The sequence below is a fragment of the Oenanthe melanoleuca genome, chromosome 22 (assembly GCF_029582105.1).
Source record: "Oenanthe melanoleuca isolate GR-GAL-2019-014 chromosome 22, OMel1.0, whole genome shotgun sequence".
In the NCBI taxonomy this organism is placed as follows: Eukaryota; Metazoa; Chordata; class Aves; order Passeriformes; family Muscicapidae; genus Oenanthe; species Oenanthe melanoleuca.
Window position 1 is genome coordinate 2,819,073 of NC_079355.1, and position 22,005 is coordinate 2,841,077.

Consider the following 22,005-nt stretch of genomic DNA (forward strand, 5'->3'; position numbering starts at 1 on the left):
GCAGTGATTCCATCGCTGGCTGCTCCTTTTTCCTTTTAAAATCAGGTACAGGGTTGAATCCCAACTCCTCTGCCACCAAACTCCTGGGAAATCCCACAGCGAGGGCGGAATGGAAGTTTCCAGGGAATTTCGAGCCCTTGTGCCTTCAACACGCAAAAGAAAAAAATGCAGACGTGCTCTGCTAGGGCAGGACTCCGAGGTCTTGGGCAGAAATTTGCTTGTAAGGGTCCCCTGCCAAACCTGACAGCTGTACTGAAGTCATCCCCCCACTCTCTTAAAGCAAAATAATCAAAGTTCTGCCTCCACAGGGGTTTTTTTTGGAGTCTCCATTGAGTTTTCCTGGTTTTTTGATATTTGTGTCCTGATCCAACACCGTGCCCGTGACACCAAACCGAGCCTCCCTCACCTTCTCCTGCTGCTCGCGATTAATATCACAAATATCAAAAAAAGGAGCAAATCCCTGAGAAAACAGCAGGAGAAAGAACAGAAAATAATCTCAGCGTTAATTCCTCCCCGCTCTCGGACTCCTGAGGGTGCGGACGTGCTCCCGTGGAGGTCCAGAACAACCTGCCTCAAAAATCCGCCGAAGCCGAGTGGGAATGCTCGGTTTGGGGGTGAAGGGGTGCGGGGATGGGGCTGGGAGCTCAATCCGAGCGTGCGGAGAACGCGGCGCTTCCCCTGCGGAGAGACGGCGCTGCAGCCGTGACTCAGCCCCCATTGAAGTCGCTGCCAGAGTTGCTTTTGATTTAATCAGCACCAAACCCTCTGGGATTATTCTCACTCCCAGACTGGACCGGGGATGTGAGGTGGAGAAACCACAACGCTTTGCGGGGCTGCTGCTTCTTTTTCTTCTTCTTCTTCTTCTTTTTTCTTTATTTAATGAATTTGGCTCGCTGTCCCAAAGCGGAGCCGAAACCCGAAACCCGAAACCCTCCTGTTTCAGGTCTTTTGGCGTGCGCTCGGAACATCTGGCACAGCTGTTCCTGTGACCCCCGGGCAGCGGCACAACCTCGCTCCTGTTCCCGTTCCAAAGGGAACCGGCAGCGCCGGGAATGGGGCAGCGCTGCCCGAACCGGGCTGGCGGCGCCGGGAGAGATCCGAGACAGGGATCCCATCCCCTTTTTCCCATTTTCCCATGGAAAAAAAAAAAAAAGGCAGGAATGAGGCAAAACAGCTTCTGGAGCTCCATGGACAGACCCTCCTCCTGCTTCTCTTTAAATCTTTCCTTATTGCCTTTTAAACCAGAATAAATGCTCCAAATGGGGCGTTTTGCACCTTGACTCGAATGGGATTTGTGGAATTGGTTGGGCAAATGGGAATTCTGTGGATCCATGGATCTCTCCAAGCTGGGTTTCCTCGGCTGGCACCACCGAGCTGAGAGTCCTTCCCAGAAAAGATCCTGGGGGTGGCAGAACGAGCCCCAAACGTGCTCAGGATCCAAACTAGCTCAGCTCAGATCAGCCAGACCCGATCTCTAAATCATTGGGTTTATCCTAAGCTGCAGGAACTTGCAACTTTTTATCTGGAAATCTTTCTCCACGCACCTTTCCCCATTTCCTTTCAGTTCTAAGGTTTAAGAGCCCTGCTGCACTTTCATCCCTGAAACACCCAGAGCTTTAAATTGTCTCTGGGATCCGGGATAATCAATCCTGCAGCGTGTTAATCCTCATTACGTGCCTATTAAAACCGAGATTAAATCAGGCATTAGGGTGCCTCCTCCCGTTATGAAATCTGAAAAACAGGAATGAGTCTGGAGCAGAGAGAGGGGGGGTGAGGAAAACCACGAAACACCTAAAAATTGGGGTTTGGGACAAGGCAAAAGGTTTGAATAGCTGATTTTATGGGGGAATTGCTGATTTTATGGGGGAATTGCTGATTTTATGAGGGAATTGCTGATTTTTATGGGGGAATTGCTGATTTTAGGAGGGGAGTTTAGCAGGTGAGGAGAGCTAAGGAGGCGGCAGGCGAGGTTTGGGGCAGGGAGGATTTGCATGAGCCTACGTGAGGGCAGGGATGAGTCCCGGGGCTCGCACGTGCTGGGGCAGGAGGCAGCACCGGGAAAGGTGAGAGCCGGGGCAGGAGCCAGAGGATCCCTGCCAGCTGCATCCCCAACCTCATCCCAATCCCATCCCATCCCCAATCCCCAATCCCCTCCCCATCCCATCCCATCCCATCCACATCCCAATTCCCATCCCAGCCCCATCCCCATCCAAATCCCCATCCCATCCCCATCCCATCCCAATCCCCATCCCAATCCCCATCCCATCCCATCCCATCCCATCCCATCCCATCCCATCCCCATCCCAATTCCCATCCCAGCCCCATCCCCATCTCAATCCCCATCCCAATCCCCATCCCATTCCCATCCCAGCCGCATCCCAACCCCATCCCGAGACCCATCCCCGTCTCCATTCCCAGACCCGGACCCGGACCCGGACTCATTACCATCCCATCCCATTCCCATCCCCATCCCCATCCTCATCCCCATCCCATACACATCCTAGCCCTATCCCCATCCCATCCCAATTCCCAATTCCCATCCCCATCCCAATTCCCGAGCCCCTCAAACCCGCCCTTTCCCACCCCCAGGATCATCCCGGACGGATGGGAACAGCTTTTTCTACAGGGCAGGTGATTTTCTTTTGGGCTGGGGGCGCTTTAGGGCGGCGCTGTCCCTTCCTCGAGCTCCTCGATCCATGGGAATCCTCCCCCCCCTCCCCTTCCCCTTTCCCACCGCTCCTCCAAGGATGAACTTTTCGCTCATTGTTCTTTGGCAGGTACTTTTAACGGGCTGGAAAAATATCCTTCCTGTGAAGTTGCAGTTTTGTGGGGCTTGAATGAGTCCAGTCCTCCCTTGGCTCTGCCCAGCGCCGCCGATTGGCTCCGCAGCCCGGGGGGGACCGATAAGGGCGGCTATAAAATCCTCGCAGCTCTCGGTCCCCCAGCGAGCAGGAGCCAGAGGGGCCGCCCGGATCCTCCGCACATCCCTGCGCTCATCCCCGGGCTCGCCAGGATCCTCCTCCCTCCTTCCTTCCTTCCTCCTTCCTTCCTTCCATCCCTCCCTCCTGCCAGCGCGTATCCAGCTCCACATCTTCGCTCGAGCCCGGAGCGCAAGAGGAGAGGCGCACACATCCCAAAAAAAAAAAAAAAAAAAAAAAAAAAAAAGATCAAGCCACCCAAAAAAAGAAAAAAAAAAAAAAAAAAAACCAACCCCACACTTAGCGGAAACTTGTCAGAGAATGCTCCTAAAGTCTGGTTTTCTCCTGCTGCTGCTGATCAGTGCATCCGCATCCTACGAAGCTGAGCAGAATGACTCTGTGAGCCCCAGGAAAGCGCGGGTGGCAGCGCAGAACTCAGGTAACGCCGGCGGGCAGGGCTCCGAGCCCCCATGCCTTAAACTGTCTCAGATTTCTCTGCTGCTGCTTTTTCTCCTTTTTCTCTTCTTTTTTTTTTTTTTTTTTTTTTTTTTTTTTTTTTTTTTTTTTTTTTTTCCCTTCTAAACTTCCCGGCAGGCAGCACAAATGTTCCTTTCAGGGCTGGTGCAGAGCTGGAATCTCCTGTCGGAGCGAGGATGCGATCCAGGCTCTCCCCTCCTCCCCCAGCTCCTCAATGAGTTCCGTGCACTTTTTAATCTTTTTTTTTTTTTTTTTTTTTTCCTGCTTGCATGTATCGCTCTCCCCGGTGTTAAACCCCTTGCTTTTTAGGAAGTTGATGAAACCGGCGGCGCTGGGACTGCCCCATTGTTCTGTGAACATCTGTCTGTTCAAAGAGGGGCAGCCAGAGCCGCCACTTTGAAGAATTGCAGTAACCTAGAAACTGTCCCCTGCTCGCTGAGATTGTCACAAACCGATCGCTATCGCTCGGCTGCCACTGTAAAAATACATCGGTGACATTTAACAAACTTGCTTTCACAATGGAGAGAAAAAAAAAATAAATTGCTGGATGTCTGGACTTCGCTGCTCAGATAACTTGGAGACGTTGTCTGGAACAATGGGAATTAAAAATCTGCCTTCTGCTGTACTGCAAGGATATTGGAGCTCTAATTCGGAGCTCATTAACAGCTGATTTATTTTAGCTCCGCAAGGCTCTGCAGTGTTGGAGAGGGGGGTGTTCGCTCGATTTTTTGCTTTTGTGTTTGGTTGCTATAGAAACCTGGGGTCTCCCTCTCGTGCCTAAAACAATCCGAGCTCGGCGCACCCGGAGTCTGCTGCGAGCGAAGTTCTAATTGGAACCTGTGGAAAGCTAATTATGGGGCTGGCTCGTGCTGCGGGAGGTTATGAACCGGGGAGGGGATGAATTACCAAATATTCCTCCCTTCAGGCACGTCAGCAACAGCGCGGAGCGACGAGGGGTTAATTGGGGGAATATTATTTCTCTTTTTTTTTTTTTTTTTTTTTTTTTTTTTTTTTTTTTTTTCCGGGGGAAAATCCCCAGTTGTAAAAAAATTCTCTTTAGCGCACAAGTTAGATTTAATAAGGTTTGTCCTGTCTCGCTTTTCCCACACCTCGGGGCTGGATGGGAGACCCTGGGTTCGCATTTCTCGCCCAGGAATGTCTGGAAACCTGAGCTGCAGGAGCGGTGAACGTGCCTCGCCCGGGCGCGGGAGGGGACAGATGTTGGGCTCCGCCAGGAAGGTTAATCCCGGCTAATTTCAGGGCAATCATGTGGCAATTCTGCTGATTCATTGTTCAAATGCCCTGGATGCGCTCCGAGCGAGCCGGGATGACACGGATTCCCTCGTGTTCAGACTCACCGCTGCCTCCGGGCTCGCCTTGTCCCCGGAGCTCCATTACCTGACATTTCTCTGCCCGAATTTCTCTTCCCCTCCCTAACCTTCAGAAAAAAATGATCTTTTTTGGCCATGCCTGCAAACTCCCAGGGCAGTTTTAGCACCGAGTTCTTGTGAGCGCTGAGAATTGACCCTCCAGTTAAATCTTCTTTCTAGGTAATTCAGGCATTTCAAAAACGAACAAATATCTCCCAATAGGAGCGATTTCCTGCCAACTTGTTGGCATTTCAATCTCATTTTCGGAGTGGTTTTTGTGAGCCAGGTGCTGCCAGGCTGCTCCTGTTGGACAGAAACCAAGGAAGAGACCTCGGAGCTTTTCGTTTTTTCCTTAGAGGGAGTTGGGATAAAGATGGAAATGCCAGAAGTGAGGATTGGGGTGGGGTGGACATTCGGGTCTCCATCTAAGCAAGGACTGTGAGGTGCTGCCTCTTTAATTCCTGTGTGACACTGACTAGAATTTCTGTTCCTTGGGGTGCTGGTTGTGTCTTCAGAGAATTCTGGAATTGTAGAATAATGGAATTGTAGAATAATAGAATTATAGAATCATGGGATCAGAGAATTCTGGAATTGTATAATCATGGAATTATAGAATCATGGAACTATAGAGTTCTGGAATTATAGAATGATAGAAATATAGAATCCTGGAATTGTAGAATCATAGAATTATAGAGTTCTGGAATTATAGAATCATGGGATTATAGAATGATAGAATTATAGAATGATAGGATTATAGAATCCTGGAATGTTTTGGGTTGGAAGGGACTTTAGAGCCCATCCCATCCCCTTCCACTACCCCAGGGTGCTTCAACCACTTCCAGGGATGAGGAACCCACAACCTCTCTGTGCCAGGGCCTCACTGCCCTCCAAGGAAGGAATTTCTCCCTAAAACCTGACCTAAATCTCTCCTCTTTTAGCCTAAAACCATTCCCAGCTCTTCTATCTCTGTGCACACACGAAGTTGCTCTCCCACTTTTCCATAATCCAGTTTCCAGCACAGGAAGGGGCTCTGAGGTATCCTTGGAGTTTCTTTTTAGGCAGAGCTCTCCCAGCCTGGCTCCATGGCAGGTTTTGGAGCATCAGAGAGGGATTGAGCCTCACCCAGCGCCAGAGCAGGATTTGGCTGTGGGTTGGGAGCAGGATTTGGCAGCAGGTTGGGATCAGATTTGGCAGCGAGTTGGGAGCAGAATTTGGCTGTGGATTGGGATGGGATTTGGCAGCAGGTTGGGGTTGGATTTGGCTGTGGATTGGGATGGATTTAACTGCAGTTTGGGATGGATTTAGCTGCATTTTGGGATCGGATTTGGCTGCAGGTTGGGATCAGATTTGGCAGCAGGTTGGGATGGATTTGGCTGTTGGTTGGGAAGGATTTGGCAGCAGGTTGGGATCAGATTTCGCTGCAAACTGGGATTGGATTTAGCTGCAGTTTGGGATGGATTTAGCTGCAGTTTGGAATGGGATTTGGCTGCAGGTTGGGATGGATTTGGCTGCAGGTTGGGATGGGATTTGGCTGCAGTTTGGGATGGATTTAGCTGCAGTTTGGGATGGATTTAGCTGCAGTTTGGGATGGATTTAGCTGCAGTTTGGGATGGATTTAGCTGCAGTTTGGGATGGGATTTGTCTGCTGGTTGAGATGGGATTTAGCTGCAGTTTGGGATGGATTTAGCTGCAGTTTGGGATGGGATTTGGCTGTGGGTTGGGATGGGATTTGGCTGTGGGTTAGGATGGATTTAGCTGCAGTTTGGGATGGATTTAGCCGCAGTTTGGGATGTGATTTAGCTGCCGTTTGGGATGGGATTTGGCTGTGAGTTGGGATTCGGTTTAGCTGCAGTTTGGGATGGATTTAGCTGCAGTTTGGGATTGGATTTAGCTGCAGTTTGGAACGGATTTAGCTGCAGGTTGGGATCAGATTTGGCAGCAGGTTGGGATGGATTTAGCTGCAGTTTGGGGTGATTTCCCTGCTCTGACGTTCCCGTGCCTCTCTCCACAGCCGAGGTGGTTCGCTGCCTGAACAGTGCCCTCCAGGTGGGCTGCGGAGCCTTCGCCTGCCTGGAGAACTCCACGTGCGACACGGACGGAATGTACGACATCTGCAAATCCTTCCTCTACAGCGCTGCGAAATTCGACACTCAGGTACAGCCCGGGCACAGAGGGGACGGGAATAAAACCCGGCCGGGGATCAAACCCGGCCGAGGATGAATAAAACCCGACAGGGGATCAAACCCAGCCAAGAATAAAACCCGGCCGAAAAATAAAGAATAAACGGGAGCCGCCTTTTCATGTCCCCGACAAGCACGTGCTAAGCGCTCCGCTCAACACCTGGCTTAATTTAAACTGTGCTTTGGGCAGGATTAACCCTCCCCTCCCTGCAGCCCTTCCTGCTCCTCTCAGCCCCCGTTTTTGGCTCCAAGCTCATCCTCCAGGGCTCTTTTTCCACCCGCTCCCTGCTCCGTGTGAGGACTTGGCACGGAGGGTTCCGTGGGGCGGAGAGCAAAGTTTCCTCTCCAGGAAGAAATAGAAATGTTCTTCGAACAAAATAAATCTCCTGCCTGTGTGACCTGGCACGGGGCTGGGCTTTGGCTTGGAAGTGTTTGGGTCTGGGAATACACAGGGAGAGTAAACGGGATAAAATTGGAGGGCTGTGCTCTGCCAAAATCACTTTTCCTCCCAAAATTCACAAAATTCAAGAATTGTTCCCTGTGCTCCTGCTCCCAAGGACTGAATTAAAAGCTGTAACGGCTCTTGAGGTGTGAACCAGAAGCGTTAAATTAAATTGATGTCAAATCCATCCGTGGGGCAGAACTGCTCCATCTCTGCTCCAGGCCAAAGATTCTCAATTTTTTGGGGATGGGAGTTCAGAGCATCCCAACTGCTGAACTGCAAGAACTGGGAGAGTTCAAGTCCCGTTCCCTGCCGTGCCTGGCAGGTCTGTAATTGCAGGAGGGTAATTAGCACAGCCAGGCCTGCTGCAGTACCCACACTTCCCTTTCTTTTGGATTCCCTGGAATTCTGCTGCAGCTGTATTAGTGTTTATCTTCTATTTTCCTCTTCAGTCAGAGCTGGGATTGAAGCACCAGAGATGGAATTTTGTGTTCTGGCTTGGTTGTTTATTAATTCTTGTCTAAGTTGCAGTGATGCTACAGCACTTCCAGCTAACAAACAAAAAATGACAAAATTGAGCTTGCTTGTTACAAAGTCTTTTAAGGCCTAACTGTGCAATTAAAAACTAACACTTATATTATTTATACTTTTAACCCAATGACCAAACACTTCCTATCCAAATAAAAAACCACCACCTAAAACCAAGAAGAAACAAGAAAAAGCCAATTCCCCAAAGCCTCCATCTTATCCCATATCTATTTCTATATTCTAAAACCCCAAATCCCAAACCTTTCACCATGTGGGATCACACATTTCTATTTAACTAACACCAGTGATTCTAACTCCATCACTCAAATTTGGCCTCAAGTCACAAGCAATGCCCTTTTGGGGGTCAGCTCCTGTCAGCACAGAAAGTTCAGAACTCCCAGGCTTCAGGGCTCCTGGAATTTTGGAGCTTTCTGTGTTTTCTGGCACTGACCCCCAGGAGAACACTGCTTTTGACATGAGGCCTTGGAGAAAACTCCCAAATTTGAGTGATGGAGTTAAAATCACGGGGTGTGTGGTTAAATAAAAGTGTGTGATTTCACATGAATTTAAAGTTTTTACAATACAGTGACATATGTGGGACAGGATGGAGGATTTTGGGTGTTGTCTCTTTTGGTGCTCACCTTCCTTCTTCTTCCCAATTTCAGGTTGTAATTTCTGGTTGGGCAGTCAGTGTAACACTGAGGGTCACGATTATTTAATTATCGGGTTAAAAGTATAAATAATAGAGGTGTTAATTCTCTATTTGGCTTTGAGAGACCTTGTAGCAGCTGGGTCTGTCTCCATAGGTGGATCTGTCTCCATAGCTGGATCTGTCTCCATTTCCTCACTTCTAGCAGATGGCTCAAAGTTCTGCTGAGCTTCCTGAACATTTTGAAAAAATTAATAAACAACCAATCCCGAACACGAGAAAATTCATTTCCTTCGCATTTTTTCCAATCCTGGCTCCGAGTGAAGACGCAAGAGCCTGAGACAAACCCCAAATTAAACGGTGCAGAACTCCCAGTGCTGCTGCTCGGGGCTCCAGTCGAAGCCTCTTTTCCTTCCCCGGGCAGGGCAAGGCGTTCGTGAAGGAGAGCCTGAAGTGCATCGCCAACGGCGTCACGGCCAAGGTGTTCCTGGCCATCCGCAGGTGCTCCACCTTCCAGAGGATGATCTCCGAGGTGCAGGAGGAGTGCTACAGCAAGCTGGGCATGTGCGCCGTGGCCCGCCGCAACCCCCAGGCCATCAGCGAGGTGGTGCAGCTGCCGCAGCGCTTCTCCAACCGGTACGGGCGGGTGGAGGGGGTCCCGGGAATGTCGGGGTGGGAATTCCCGGGAATGTTGGGGTGGGAAATTCCCGGGAATGTTGGGGTGGGAAATTCCCGGGAATGTCGGGGTGGGAAATTCCTTGGGATATTGGTAATAGAGATTGCAGAGGCAGGAATGAGAGGGGCAGATCCCAAACCAGTTCTCCAACCGGTACGGGCGTGCGGCGGGGATCCCGGGAATTCTGAAATGGGAATTTCCCGGGAATGTCGGGGTAGGAATTTCCTGGGAATGTCGGGGTGGGAAATTCCCGGGAATGTCGGGGTGTAATGGCTGAGGCAGGAATAAGAGGAGCTCTCCTAAAGCAGTTCTCCAACCGGTACAGGGCGTGCGGCGGGGATCGCGGGGATGTCGGGGTGGGGAATTCCTGGGAATGTTGGGGTGGGAAATTCCCGGGAATGTTGGGGTGGGAAATTCCTGGGAATGTCGGGGTGTAATGGCTGAGGCAGGAATAAGAGGAGCTCCCCTAAAGCAGTTCTCCAACCGGTTACAGGCATGCGGCGGGGATCGCGGGGATGTCGGGGTGGGAATTTCCTGGGAATGTCGGGGTGGGAAATTCCTGGGAATGTCAGAAATGGGAGTTGCCATGGAATGTTGGGGTGGGAATGGCTGAGGCAGGAGTGAGAGGGGCAGCTCCCAAACCAGTTCGCCAACTGGTTACGGGCGTGCGGCGGGGATCGTGGGAATGTCGGGGTGGGAAATTCCTGGGAATGTCGGGATGGGAATTTCCTGGGAATGTTGGGGTGGGAAATTCCTGGGAATGTCTGAAATGGGAAATTCCTTGGAATGTTGGGGTGGGAAATTCCTGGGAATGTCAGGGCAGGAATTTCCTGGGAATGGCGGGGTGGGAATTCCAGGGAATGTTGGGGTGGGAATTTCCTGGGAATGTCGGGGTGGGAAATTCCTGAGAATGTCGGGGTGTAATGGCTGAGGCAGGAATAAGAGGAGCTCCCCTAAACCAGTTCTCCAACCGGTACGGGAGTGCGGCGGGGATTCCCGGGAATGTCGGGGTGGGAATTTCCTGGGAATGTCGGGTGGGAAATTCCTGGGAATGCCAGAAATGAAAATTTCCTTGGGATATTGGTAATAGAAATTGCAGAGGCAGGAATAAGAGGAGCTCTCCCAAAGCAGTTCTCCAACCGGTACGGGAGTGCGGCGGGGATTCCCGGGAATGTCGGGGTGGGAATTTCCTGGGAATGTCGGGTGGGAAATTCCTGGGAATGCCAGAAATGAAAATTTCCTTGGGATATTGGTAATAGAAATTGCAGAGGCAGGAATAAGAGAGACTCTCCCAAAGCAGTTCTCCAACCGGTACGGGCGTGCGGCGGGGGTCCCGAGAATGTCTGAATTGGGAATTTCCTGGGAATGTCGGGGTGGGAATTTCCTGGGAATGTCGGGGTAGAAATTTCCTGGGAATGTCTGAAATGGGAAATTCCTTGGAATGTTGGGGTGGGAATGGCTGAGGCAGGAGTGAGAGGGGCAGCTCCCAAACCAGTTCTCCAACCGGTACAGGGCGTGCGGCGGGGATCCCGGGAATTCTGAAATGGGAATTTCCCGGGAATGTCGGGGTGGGAAATTCTGGGAATGTCAGAAATGGGAATTGCCTTCAGATATTGGAATTGGAAATTCCTGGGAATGTTGGGATGGAAGTTGCAGAGGCAGGAGTGAGAGGAGCTCTCCTAAACCAGTTCTCCAACCGGTACGGGAGTGCGGCGGGGATTCCCGGGAATGTAGGGTTGAGGAATTCCTGGGAATGTCTGAAATGGGAAATTCCTTGGAATGTCGGGGTGGGAATTTCCTGGGAATGTCAGAAATGGGAGTTGCAGAGGCAGGAATGAGAGGGGCAGCTCCCAAGCCGGTTCTCCAACCGGTACGGGGCATGGGACGGGACATTCCTGGGAATGTCAGGGTGGGAATTTCCTGGGAATGTTGGGATGGGAAATTCCTGGGAATGTTGGGGAGGGAAATTCCTTGGAATATCAGAAATGGGAATGGCTGAGACAGGAATGAGAGGGGCTCCCAAAGCAGTTCTCCAACCAGTACGGGACGTGGGATGGGAATTCCTGGGAATGTCAGAAATAGGAATTTCCTTGGGATATTGGAAATGGGAAATTCCTTGGAATATTGGGATGGGAATTACCTTGGAATATTGGAATTAGAAATTGCAGAGGCAGGAATGAGAGGGGGTCTCCCAAACCAGTTCTCCAACCGGTACGGGGCGTGAGACAGGAAATTCCTGGGAATATCGGGAATGAGAATGTCCTTGGAATATCAGAAATCGGAATTTCATTGAAATATAAGAATGGGAATTTCCTGGGAATATTGGGAATGGTAGTTGCAGAGGCAGGAGTGAGAGGGGCAGCTCCCAAACTAGTTCTCCAAGTACATGGGATATGGGAATTTCCTTGGAATATCGGAAATGGGAATTTCCTTGGAATATCGGGATGGGAATTGCAGAGGCAGGAGTGAGAGGGGCTGAGGTGGTTCAGTGCTTGCAGGTCCTCAGAAGCTCTCTGCCTCTTCAAACCCTGTGCAGCTTTAGAACCATTGTCCCTCCTCTTTTTGGGAAACACATTTATTTCCCAAATAATGAGTTTTGTATTTGTATTCCCAAATAATGCATAATGTGTTTTTTGGGAAAATACTCTGTTTTTCATTTTGGGAAAATACATTTATTTCCCTTCCTGGGAAAATGTATTTATTTCCCTTTTTTGGGTAATACATTTATTTCTCCTTTTGGAGATACGTTTAAAAGCATCTCCAGAGGAGAATCATAAAATTACTTGGAATCCTTTACTCCAAAGCCTGGAGTTTGTTTAAATGTTATTTTTTGTTGTTGTTTGAGTGCACTATGATGGTCAATGACCCAAAATCAGGTTGATTAATTGAGCTGCTCAGAGAATCGTGGAGTGGTTTGGGTGGGAAGGGACCTTAAACCCTGTCCCAGGTTGCTCCAATCCCCATCCAGCCTGGTCTCCTCCATCCATCTCCACCTCACTCCCTTCTCCAGGCTGCAGCCATCCCCATCCTGGGGTTCACCTGGACATGGATCCTTGTCCTCCAAGCTACCACCAAAAATCAGCACTGACCCTGAATAACCCCAGTGTGCCCCTTCTGGGGCTCTCCCTGCTCTGCTTTGGGCTGTGTCTGTCCCTGCAGGGACAGGAATGTCACCCTGGCACCTTCCCCTGGGCACAGCACTGCCCTGTGCCCGTCCTCCAAGGACAAGGGACACATGGAGCTGCTGCAGTCACGCTGCAGGGACAGGGATTTCTTCCTCCAAATCCTGGAACAATCAGTGCTGAGTCTTGTGATTGGGATAAAAGGGATAAAAGGGATAAAAAAAGGGATCTTTTTGGAGCTCTTGGAGTAAATGACTCTGGGATTGGAGTGCAGGCAGAGCACTGGGTTGTGGGGCCTGTGCCAACCCCTCAGCTCCTCTGGGGTGGCTGTGGCTGCATCCAGGAGAATCCCAAACCCATCCCAGGACAGGTGCACAGGTGATAAATCCATTCCATATTGCATCAACCAGCATAAACTTGTTCAGAGAATCCCAGAATAACCAGAGTTGCAAGTGACCCATAAAGATCATGGAAATCCATTTCCTGTTAAAGAAAACTCTGCTGCAGATGGAGAATGTTTTTTATTGTCTATCCAGAAAAAAAAGGCAAAATTGAGAAGGCAAAATTATACTGGGGGGGGGATAAAAATGAGATTTGGGTGTCTTTCCCTCAAGCGAATGTGGAAGAGGTTTTTGTGGCAGACTGGGAGAGGAGCCCAGGTTAAACTGATGGATTGTGGATTTCAGCAGCCCTTGGAGGGGGACTTGGGGACACTGGGCAGGGCTGGGATGCTCCTCTGGGAGCATCCTGGAGTCTGTCCTGAGGAGGAGGAGGAGGAGGAGGAGGAGGGAGCTCCTCCCCCAGCCCCAGGCAGAGGATATTGTGACCCGCAGAGGAACAAAGGCAGCAGGATTTCCCCGCTCCGAGGGCTCCCGGAGCATCCTGCTTTCCCAGCCCCGCAGGATCAGAACGCGCCACTTGGCCCGGCCGCCCAGGGGAAGTAGTTAAAGGTCATTGCATCTTCCTGTGATTTAATCGCGGGGAGGAAAAGCTCAGCTCTGACGGCTCCGCAGGAGTGTCCGAGTGTGGAAGCTGCGGGGCTGGATGGGCTCAGTGTCCAGCCCTGCTTTAAGCCTGGTTTAAACCAGCTCAGCTCTGCTCATCTCCACTTTAAACCTCGCTCCCAGCCCTGCTGAGCTGGGCTCAGAGCGAGCCAAAGCTCGGTCCTTTTGTGCAGCCCCGACTTTGACCTCAGCTGACCTGCCCTGGCCGCTCCAAGGGCTGAGAGTTGGGAAAGGACTTGGAATGGGAACTCTCATTTCCCTCTTCCTGCCCCTCCTCCACCTGCAGGTTGTTCTCCTCTCTGCTCGGGTGGAAAAATGTCACCGTGACCTTAAAGTGCTTAAAATAAGTTCCCTGAGGTCCTTTCAGGCAGAAATGCCAGCGAATGTGGGACTGCTGCCCTTTTTCCCAATTTTGTCTCCCTGGGAAGATGTTTCTGGTGCAGGGAGGTGCCAGGTGCTGTCCCTTGCTCCTGGGGCTGTGGAGGAGAATTCCTTGGAGGAATTCTCAGCAGGGCTGGGAATTCAGAGCAGCACCGCTTTCCTGGCTGCTCCTTGGACAAGGAATTTGTGCCCGGGGCTGCCCAGGGGAAGGTGCGGCTGGAGAGGAGGCGGGGAAAGCCTCACCTGGGGTTTTGTGCACAGAGGTGACAATGGATTGTGTGTCCCGAGGGAATCCAGGGATCTGCCAGGCTTGGGCTGAGGGATTCTCCCTCTTCTGGTCCTTGTAAGGGCTGTGCAGGGAAAGGGACACGAGGGGCAGGAGGGAAAAAAGGACAGGAGGGACAAGAGGGACAAAGGGAATGGGAGTGACAATGGATTGTGTGTCCTAAAGATCTGTCCCGAGGGAATCTGCCAGGATTGGACTGAGCTGCCTGTCCCCCTTCTGGTCCTTGTAGAGGCTGTGCAGGGAGAGGGACGAGAGGGCAAAGAAGGACGGGAGGGACACAAGGGACAGTAGGGACAGGAGGAAAAAGAAGGAAAGGAGGGACAAGAGGGAACAAGAGGGACAAGAGGGAAAAGATGCACAGGAGGGACATGAGGGACAAGGGGGGCATGAGGGACACGAGGGACACGAGGGACAAAAGGGACATGAAGGACAGGAGGGAATGGACAGGAGGGACACAAGGGACACAAGGGACACGAGGGACACACATGAGGGACAGGAGGGACATGAGGGACACAAGGGACACAAGGGACACAAGGGACACAAGGGACAGGAGGGACACAAGGGACACAAGGGACAGGAGGGACATGAGGGACACAAGGGACAAAAGGGACACAAGGGACACAAGGGACAGGAGGGACACAAGGGACACGAGGGACACGAGGGACACGAGGGACAGGAGGCAATGGTGCCACAGGGTGGATCAGTCCCGGCCCTGCCCCGGAGCAGAGCCCAGGCCAGGCTGTGATCCCGGCAGGATCTGCTGTTGCCAACAACAATCATTTTCCTTCCCAAAGCTCCAGGAACTCGGGTGTTTAGCACAGTAACTCACACCCCTTAACCCGTTTCTCTCAGCTCCTCGTTTTTCACCTTCCCAAACCAGGATCACTCCTCTGTGCTCACAGCCTCACCTCCCACAGCTGGGCAGCTGCTGCTTTGGGGCAATTAAATCAGAATTCTGGCAATTCCTCCCCTGTGCCAGGGGCACGGCCCTGCCATGCCCAGGGTGTTTGGGTGCAGTGACAAGGATGGACTTGACCTTGGGAGGCCTTTCACTTAAAAAAACCTTAAAAATTCTGTTACAACACTGCCAGAAATAAATTCCAAACATGCTATGGACAAGTTAAAAATCCCAATTCTCACAGTTGTGTCACTTGGCTGGGGGACTCCATGGGTTAACCAAGTCCCTGTGCTGAAGGTATTACAACAAACACTCTCTGAATGGGTTAAAAATCCCAGTTCTGGCTGGGTGGTGAGTCCATGGGCTAACCAGCTCCCTGTGCCTCAGGTATTACAGAAAACATTCTCTGAATGAGTTAAAAATCCCAGTTCTGGCTGGCTGAGCCTAACCAGCTCCCTGTGCCTCAGGTATTACAACAAACACTCTCTGAATGAGTTAAAAATCCCAATTTTCACAGTTTTGTCACCTGGCTGGGTGGGGTCTTCTTGGGTTTATGAGGTCCCTGTGCCACAGATATTACAGAAAACACTCTCTGAATGAGTTAAAAATCCCAATTCTGGCTGGCTGAGCCTAACCAGCTCCCTGTGCCTCAGGTATTACAGAAAACATTCTCTGAATGAGTTAAAAATGCCAGTTCTGGCTGGCTGAGCCTAACCAGCTCCCTGTACCACAGATATTACAACAAGCTGGTGCGCAGCCTACTGGAGTGTGACGAGGACACGGTGAGCACCATCAAGGAGAGCCTGATGGAGAAGCTGGGGCCCAACATTTCCAGCCTGTTCCACCTGCTGCAGAGCGACCACTGTGCCCAGGGCCACCCCAGGGCTGAATTCCTGCGCAGGAGGCTCTCAGAGCCCCAGAAGCTGAAGCTGCTGCTCAGGAACCTGCGAGGTGAAAACTCAGCGCCCGCCCACGGCAAGCGCAGCTCGGCCGAGCGCGCCTGAGCTGGGGCGCCCCCAAAGCTGAGCTCCAGGAGAGTGCTGCACCCAAAGCCAGTGGACTTGTAGGTATTTTAACCCCCCCTCCCAGGAGCTGGGTTTAGTTCCTTAGGGCTCGTTTAGTTCCTTCGTGTTTTCTGTGTTTTCCGTGTTTCCCGCCAGACAAGCGGTTCTGTCTCTTCTCTTCCCCACCAAAAAAAAAAATCTGTTATCCCAAAAATCTTAGCCTTAAGTAGATCCCTGCATGGTCAGGCCTTCAGGCATCAAATTCCTGATGTTTGGAGGTTGAATTTTGTCCCAAATTGTGCTGGCACCAGCCAGGCCGGAGATTCAGCACTTCCAGATGACAAAAGATGCACTAAAACTCCTGCACTTCCTAAAAATACCCGTGGGATTCATGTCATGAATCTGTGCTGGCCATGGCTCTGTCTCTTCTCTTCCCCACCAAAAAAAAAAATCTGTTATCCCCCAAAAAATCTTAGCCTTAAGTAGATCCCTGCATGGTCAGGCCTTCAGGTATCAAATTCCTGATGTTTGGAGGTTGAATTTTGTCCCAAATTGTGCTGGCACCAGCCAGGCCTTGAGATTCTGCACCTGCAAATCCTCTCCTGCAGGTGACAAAAGATGCACTAAAAACTCCTGCACTTCCTAAAAATACCCGTGGGATTCATGTCATGAATCTGTGCTGGCCATGGACGAGCATGGATGTCACATTCCTGGTCCTGTAGTGTCACCCTCAGCCCCAACCCTTCCAGCAGAGCACTGGGGACACGTTTAAGCCAGGATTTACCAAACTCACTGGCTGGTTTAACCACCAGGACCTGGCACCAGGGTGCAAAATCATTTCAAACCACCCCACAAAGCCCAAAACAGGAGAAGGACGTGTCCCACCACCAAGAGGTGCCAGGCTGTGGCTGGAGCTGGTCAGGAGAATCCTGAATTTATTTCCTGTGCTTATTTCCAAGCTCACTTTTCTGTACTGTATTTAACTGCCTGAAGCTTTAAACCAAGCCTAACACAAACAAAGCCTGTCTTAAGATTAGAGAGTATTAAAGGCCTTGCTCTAACTGTGGTATAAATAGTGCTAAAATGTCTGTACTGTACAGAAACTCCACCAGACTCTGCTTCACAGGAGCAGAGCAGAGTAACTTTATTGCCTAAACTCAGTTTTGTAAGTCAGCTCTTTCTTTATTATTATTTTATTTTTCCTGGAAGCAGCACCTCTGTCCTAGTCAAGAGTTCACGTTCCACACTGTGGCCTTTCTAGAGAGGAAGAGGGGAAAGGTTTAGGATGTGAATTGCAGGGTCAGGAATGGCCTTTCAGAGCTAAAATTGGGGAGAAATCCATAAAAAACCCAAATTTAGGCTGGTCAGTCCTGTCCCCACAGGGCTGCCAGGAGATGCACTTGGACCCATGGCTGGGAATTTTGGAATGATCAGATCCTTTGGGGATCTCACAGGGCAAAACTCCCGTGAGGATTTCTGGGGAAAGGCAGGAATCCATCATGGAATCCATCATGGAATCCATCATGGAATCGATCATGGAATCGATCATGGAATCCTTCATGGAATCCATCATGGAATCCTTCATGGAATCCTTCATGGAATTCACCATGGAATCCATCATGGAATCCATCATGGAATCCTTCATGGAATCTACCATGGAATCCACCATGGAATCCATCATGGAATCCTTCATGGAATCCACCATGGAATTCACCATGGAATTCACCATGGAATCCATCATGGAATCCATCATGGAATCCACCATGGAATCCATCATGGAATCGATTATGGAATCCATCATGGAATCCATCATGGAATCCTTCATGGAATCCATCATGGAATCCATCATGGAATCCATCATGGAATCCACCATGGAATCCATCATGGAATCGATTATGGAATCCATCATGGAATCCTTCATGGAATCCTTCATGGAATCCATCATGGAATCCTTCATGGAATCCACCATGGAATCCTTCATGGAATCTACCATGGAATCCACCATGGAATCCATCATGGAATCCATCATGGAATCCTTCATGGAATCCACCATGGAATCCTTCATGGAATCCATCATGGAATCCATCATGGAATCCTTCATGGAATTCACCATGGAATCCACCATGGAATCCTTCATGGAATCCACCATGGAATCCACCATGGAATCCACCATGGAATCCACCATGGAATCCTTCATGGAATCCTTCATGGAATCCTTCATTCCCTGAAGCTCCAGCAGGAAATCTGATCCCATGGAATGAGCTCTGGGAGCTGCTTTTCCTCCATCCTCCTCCTCCTCCTCCTCAGCGGGCTCTGGGAAGAGGAGCAGAGCTGGGAGACCCCAAACCCACTCCCCACCACAGCCAGGCTCTGGTGAACCCAAAAATCTCCTTTGTGGTGTTGGATCCACCCAAATCCATCCCTTGGGGTCTCTGCAGCGTGGGAAACTCTGCTTCAGATCCTTGGGGAGATCCTCTGTTCCTTGTGGAAACCTGAAGCAATAGAACTTTTAATTTTTTTTTTTTCTTCTTTTTTTTTGTTTTTTTTTTTTTTTTTTTTTTTTTTTTGGTTGTTGTTTGGAAAACCACAAAGCCTTTAAAACCAGAACTTGCTGCTAAAATATCAAAACCAGATGTCGCTGTCTTCATGAAATGTAGCCCAAAAGTGCTGGCAGAGAATGGGAAGCAGCAAAAAAATTGTTGCTGAGGGTCAGAATTTGTGATTTTTTTGGGGGGGGATTCTCCAAATGGAACTAACCAGGGCAAGGAAGATGCAAATTTTCTGTTCCTGAATCAGACAGGGGTTGAGAGGCCGACACAAAAAGTTCTGAGGGGTTGAAAACCAAAAGCTTCTGGAATATTCCGACCCTAAAAATTGGGATTATATTTAGGAATTGATCCCAGGGGTGCATCCCTGCGAGCCAGGGAATTCCACTGGGTTTGTGCAGCCAGTCCTGGCTGGTTTTTGGGAATGGGTCACAAAAAGGGACCTTTTGGGTCACAAAAATCTGTCCCTGCCTCGGGGCTGTGCTCAAACCAGAGCTGCCGCTGGGGGATCCCAACACTCCCAAGAGCTTCCCAAGGACACCTGGGCAGGATTTTCCTCATGGAAAAAAATCCTCAGGATTTTCCTCCACCCTCCCATTTCTCTGCAACTCTGCCTAAAGCAGATTTGGAACGGGTGAGGAGCCTTGGACATCCCAATCCCAATTTTTATTTTGGGTATCAAAATGAAATTTCCTTTTCCAGCAGCGATTTCCACTTTATCTCCTGAAATTAGGTGAGGAGTGGGAAGATGATTCCCCCTGGTGGGGTTTGCCAGGAATCATCCCCTGGTGCCCCAGGGAGTTCCCCACATCCCAAAAAGCCGAAATTCCCAATTTTTGAGCTGCTTTGAGGCTGTTTTTATCCCTGTACTGGAGCAGGGAGGAATTTGGGATCTCCTGAGCTGGGCACTCCCAGCTCTCCCTGCTCAGGAAAATTGATTTTTTTTTTTTTTATTTGGAGGTTCTTCCCATCCCTTGGGAATGATGGAAAAAATTTGGATTTAAGTGTGAGAGACCCCTGGGGATGGGGGATGATCCCCAAGATGGAGTCCAGCAATTTCACCTCTGCTTTATTTTTTTAATCTCACTAAAGGATTTTCTCTCGGGGGGGCGGGGAGGGTTTGCATGAGTCTCGTGATTTGTTTGCACTTTAGACGTTTTTGTGCCATTATAAATTTACATTATTTGTATTTATAATTTAAAGAGACCTAGAAAAGGGAAAAGGGAGAAAGTTTGGGGGTTTTTTTGGGGGGGGGGGTTTGTTTGGTTTTTTTTTGCTGAGTACTGGAATAAACAGTGAGCATATCTGGTATATGTCCTTATTTATTGTTTCCATGACATTTGTAAAGCTCCATGTGTTCATATAAAGGTTATTTGAAACATATCATAGCCAGGAGAGAGAGGCAAGTTATTTTCTTTGCTTATTTTTATAATTAAAGATGCATAACCTAATGAGGCCTACGTTGGATTTTCTTCTGCAATGAAATAAAAAGTCAAATTTAATGAGTTTTGCTGTCTGAGTCTTCATTAGGCTGAATAAAAATGTTGGATTTTCCTTGGGTTGAGAATCAGAGCTCTGCTCTCTCCTCTGTTTAATAAATCCTGGGGCAGTGGAAATTGCATTTAATTTTATTTATTACACCCTGCTAATTAAGGCAGCAGCACTTTTTAATGAAGGCAGCTGCAGGGAAATCAAACACCTGGATTCTGGATTTCCATGTGCATTTTATCAGTCAGGAAATCTCAGATTTCCACTGGAACATCAAAATAAATTGAATAATCAGCAGGGGAAAAGTGGGAGCTTAATTCTGACTCTGCTCCAAAAGCTGCTGCGAAGTTTAAAAAATCACTTTCCCATCACAGGACAGTGTGAGAATAAATATTAGGAAAAGAAGAGGATTAATAAAATATTTATTGCCCTTAAATCATGGAAAAGTTTGGATTGGAAGGATCTTAAAGCTGAACTCATCCCACCCCCTGCACTACTGTTATTATTATTAATTTATTATTATTATTATTATTATTATTATTATTATTATTATTATTATTATTATTATTATTATTATTAATTTATTATTATTATTATTTTATTATTATTATTATCTAATAATAATAATCATCATCATTAATATAATAATAATTATTATATTTACTAGTGCTACTAGTATTATATTATATTATTAAATTATTATATTATTATATTATTATATTATATTGTTATATTATATTATTATATTTTCATTATCAAAATCAAAATTATCATTAATGTCACTGCAAGATTTTATTAATATTGAATAATTAAATTATTAAAATAACTAAAATAAGAATTAAAATAAATTCTTTATCATTAATATTAATATATTTCTATTATAATTATTTACATTTTTTATACCTTTGGAAATTCCCACCTGGAGCTCCCAACTGTGACAATATTCCAGAATTTTAACAACTTTTTAGATTTGGGGATAAAATGGACACATTTAGGTCAGTGCTGGTAATGGAGGGAGCTGAATTCCCAAAAAAAAAGAGCAGGACCAGAGGATCAGATCAACCAAGGATCTGTGGTGGAAAAACTGGGAAAAAAATCATCCTGGAAAAGGAAATTTTGGTTCAGTGGTGAAGAAAATCGTGCTAAAAAAGAAAATTTAGGCTTGATAATGAAGAAAAGAGTCCTGGAAAAGGAAATTTTGGCTCAGTGACAAAAAAAAAAAGTCCTGGAAAAGGACATTTCACCTCAGTGACAAAGAAAAACGTCTTGGAAAAGGAAATCCAGACTTGATGACGAAGAAAAGTCCTGGAAAAGGAAATCTGGGCTCGGTGGTGACGGGGAGCTCGGGAAGCTTTGAAATCCTGCTGATTTTCCCAGGAATTTGATTTGGCCAAGATCCAAAGGATTTTCTGGATGTTCTTGTCTTGTCCGTGGGGGGATTTTTGCAGTTTTGTGATGAAACAAAGGGAAAAGCAAATCAGATTTTCCCAGTCCTCACCCTTCCTGCCAGCTTTGGGAGGGAGGAGTGGGATCCCAAGGGCTGGGAATGAAATCGGGAACCAGACTTCCCTGAGAACTGAGAAAAATCAAAAGCAGGAGGGAAAAAAACTCCCACAGAAATGAAGGATAAAAAAAAAAAAAAAACACTACCACAGAAATGAAGGACAAAAAAAAAAAAAAACAATCCCACAGAAATGAAGGACAAAAAAAAACAAAACACTCCCACAGAAATGAAGGACAAAAAAAAATCTCCCACAAAAAGAAGGAATTGTCTTTGCTGCCGTGATTCAGCTGCTCCCAGCAAAATATGGAAGGAGTTCAGAAAATAAAAGAAGTGGAGTTGCTAAAAATAGGAAATCAAAGCTCAAATCACCTGATCTGGAGGTGATTCCCATCGGGAGGAGCAGAGGGAAAGGCAGGAGAAAAGCAGAAGGAGGAAGATTTGGCCAGGGAATTCTCAGGAGGTTCCCTGAGATTTTGATGTATTTGTGCTTCAGAGTAAAGCAGAGGCCAAAAATTCATGTGAGAGATTGAGG

At 48.5% G+C, this 22,005-nt stretch overlaps 1 protein-coding gene across 1 annotated transcript; it reads left to right on the forward strand.

The window, feature by feature from the left end:
- The first annotated feature begins 2,949 nt into the window (after nt 1-2,949).
- Nucleotides 2,950-16,351, forward strand: STC1 (stanniocalcin 1). The gene is made up of 4 exons (XM_056508710.1): nt 2,950-3,357; nt 6,777-6,919; nt 8,989-9,200; nt 15,665-16,351. Exons 1-4 carry the CDS (start codon nt 3,240-3,242, stop codon nt 15,933-15,935), a joined length of 744 nt encoding a protein of 247 aa, XP_056364685.1. The 5' UTR covers nt 2,950-3,239; the 3' UTR covers nt 15,936-16,351.
- Nucleotides 16,352-22,005: the final 5,654 nt, after the last annotated feature.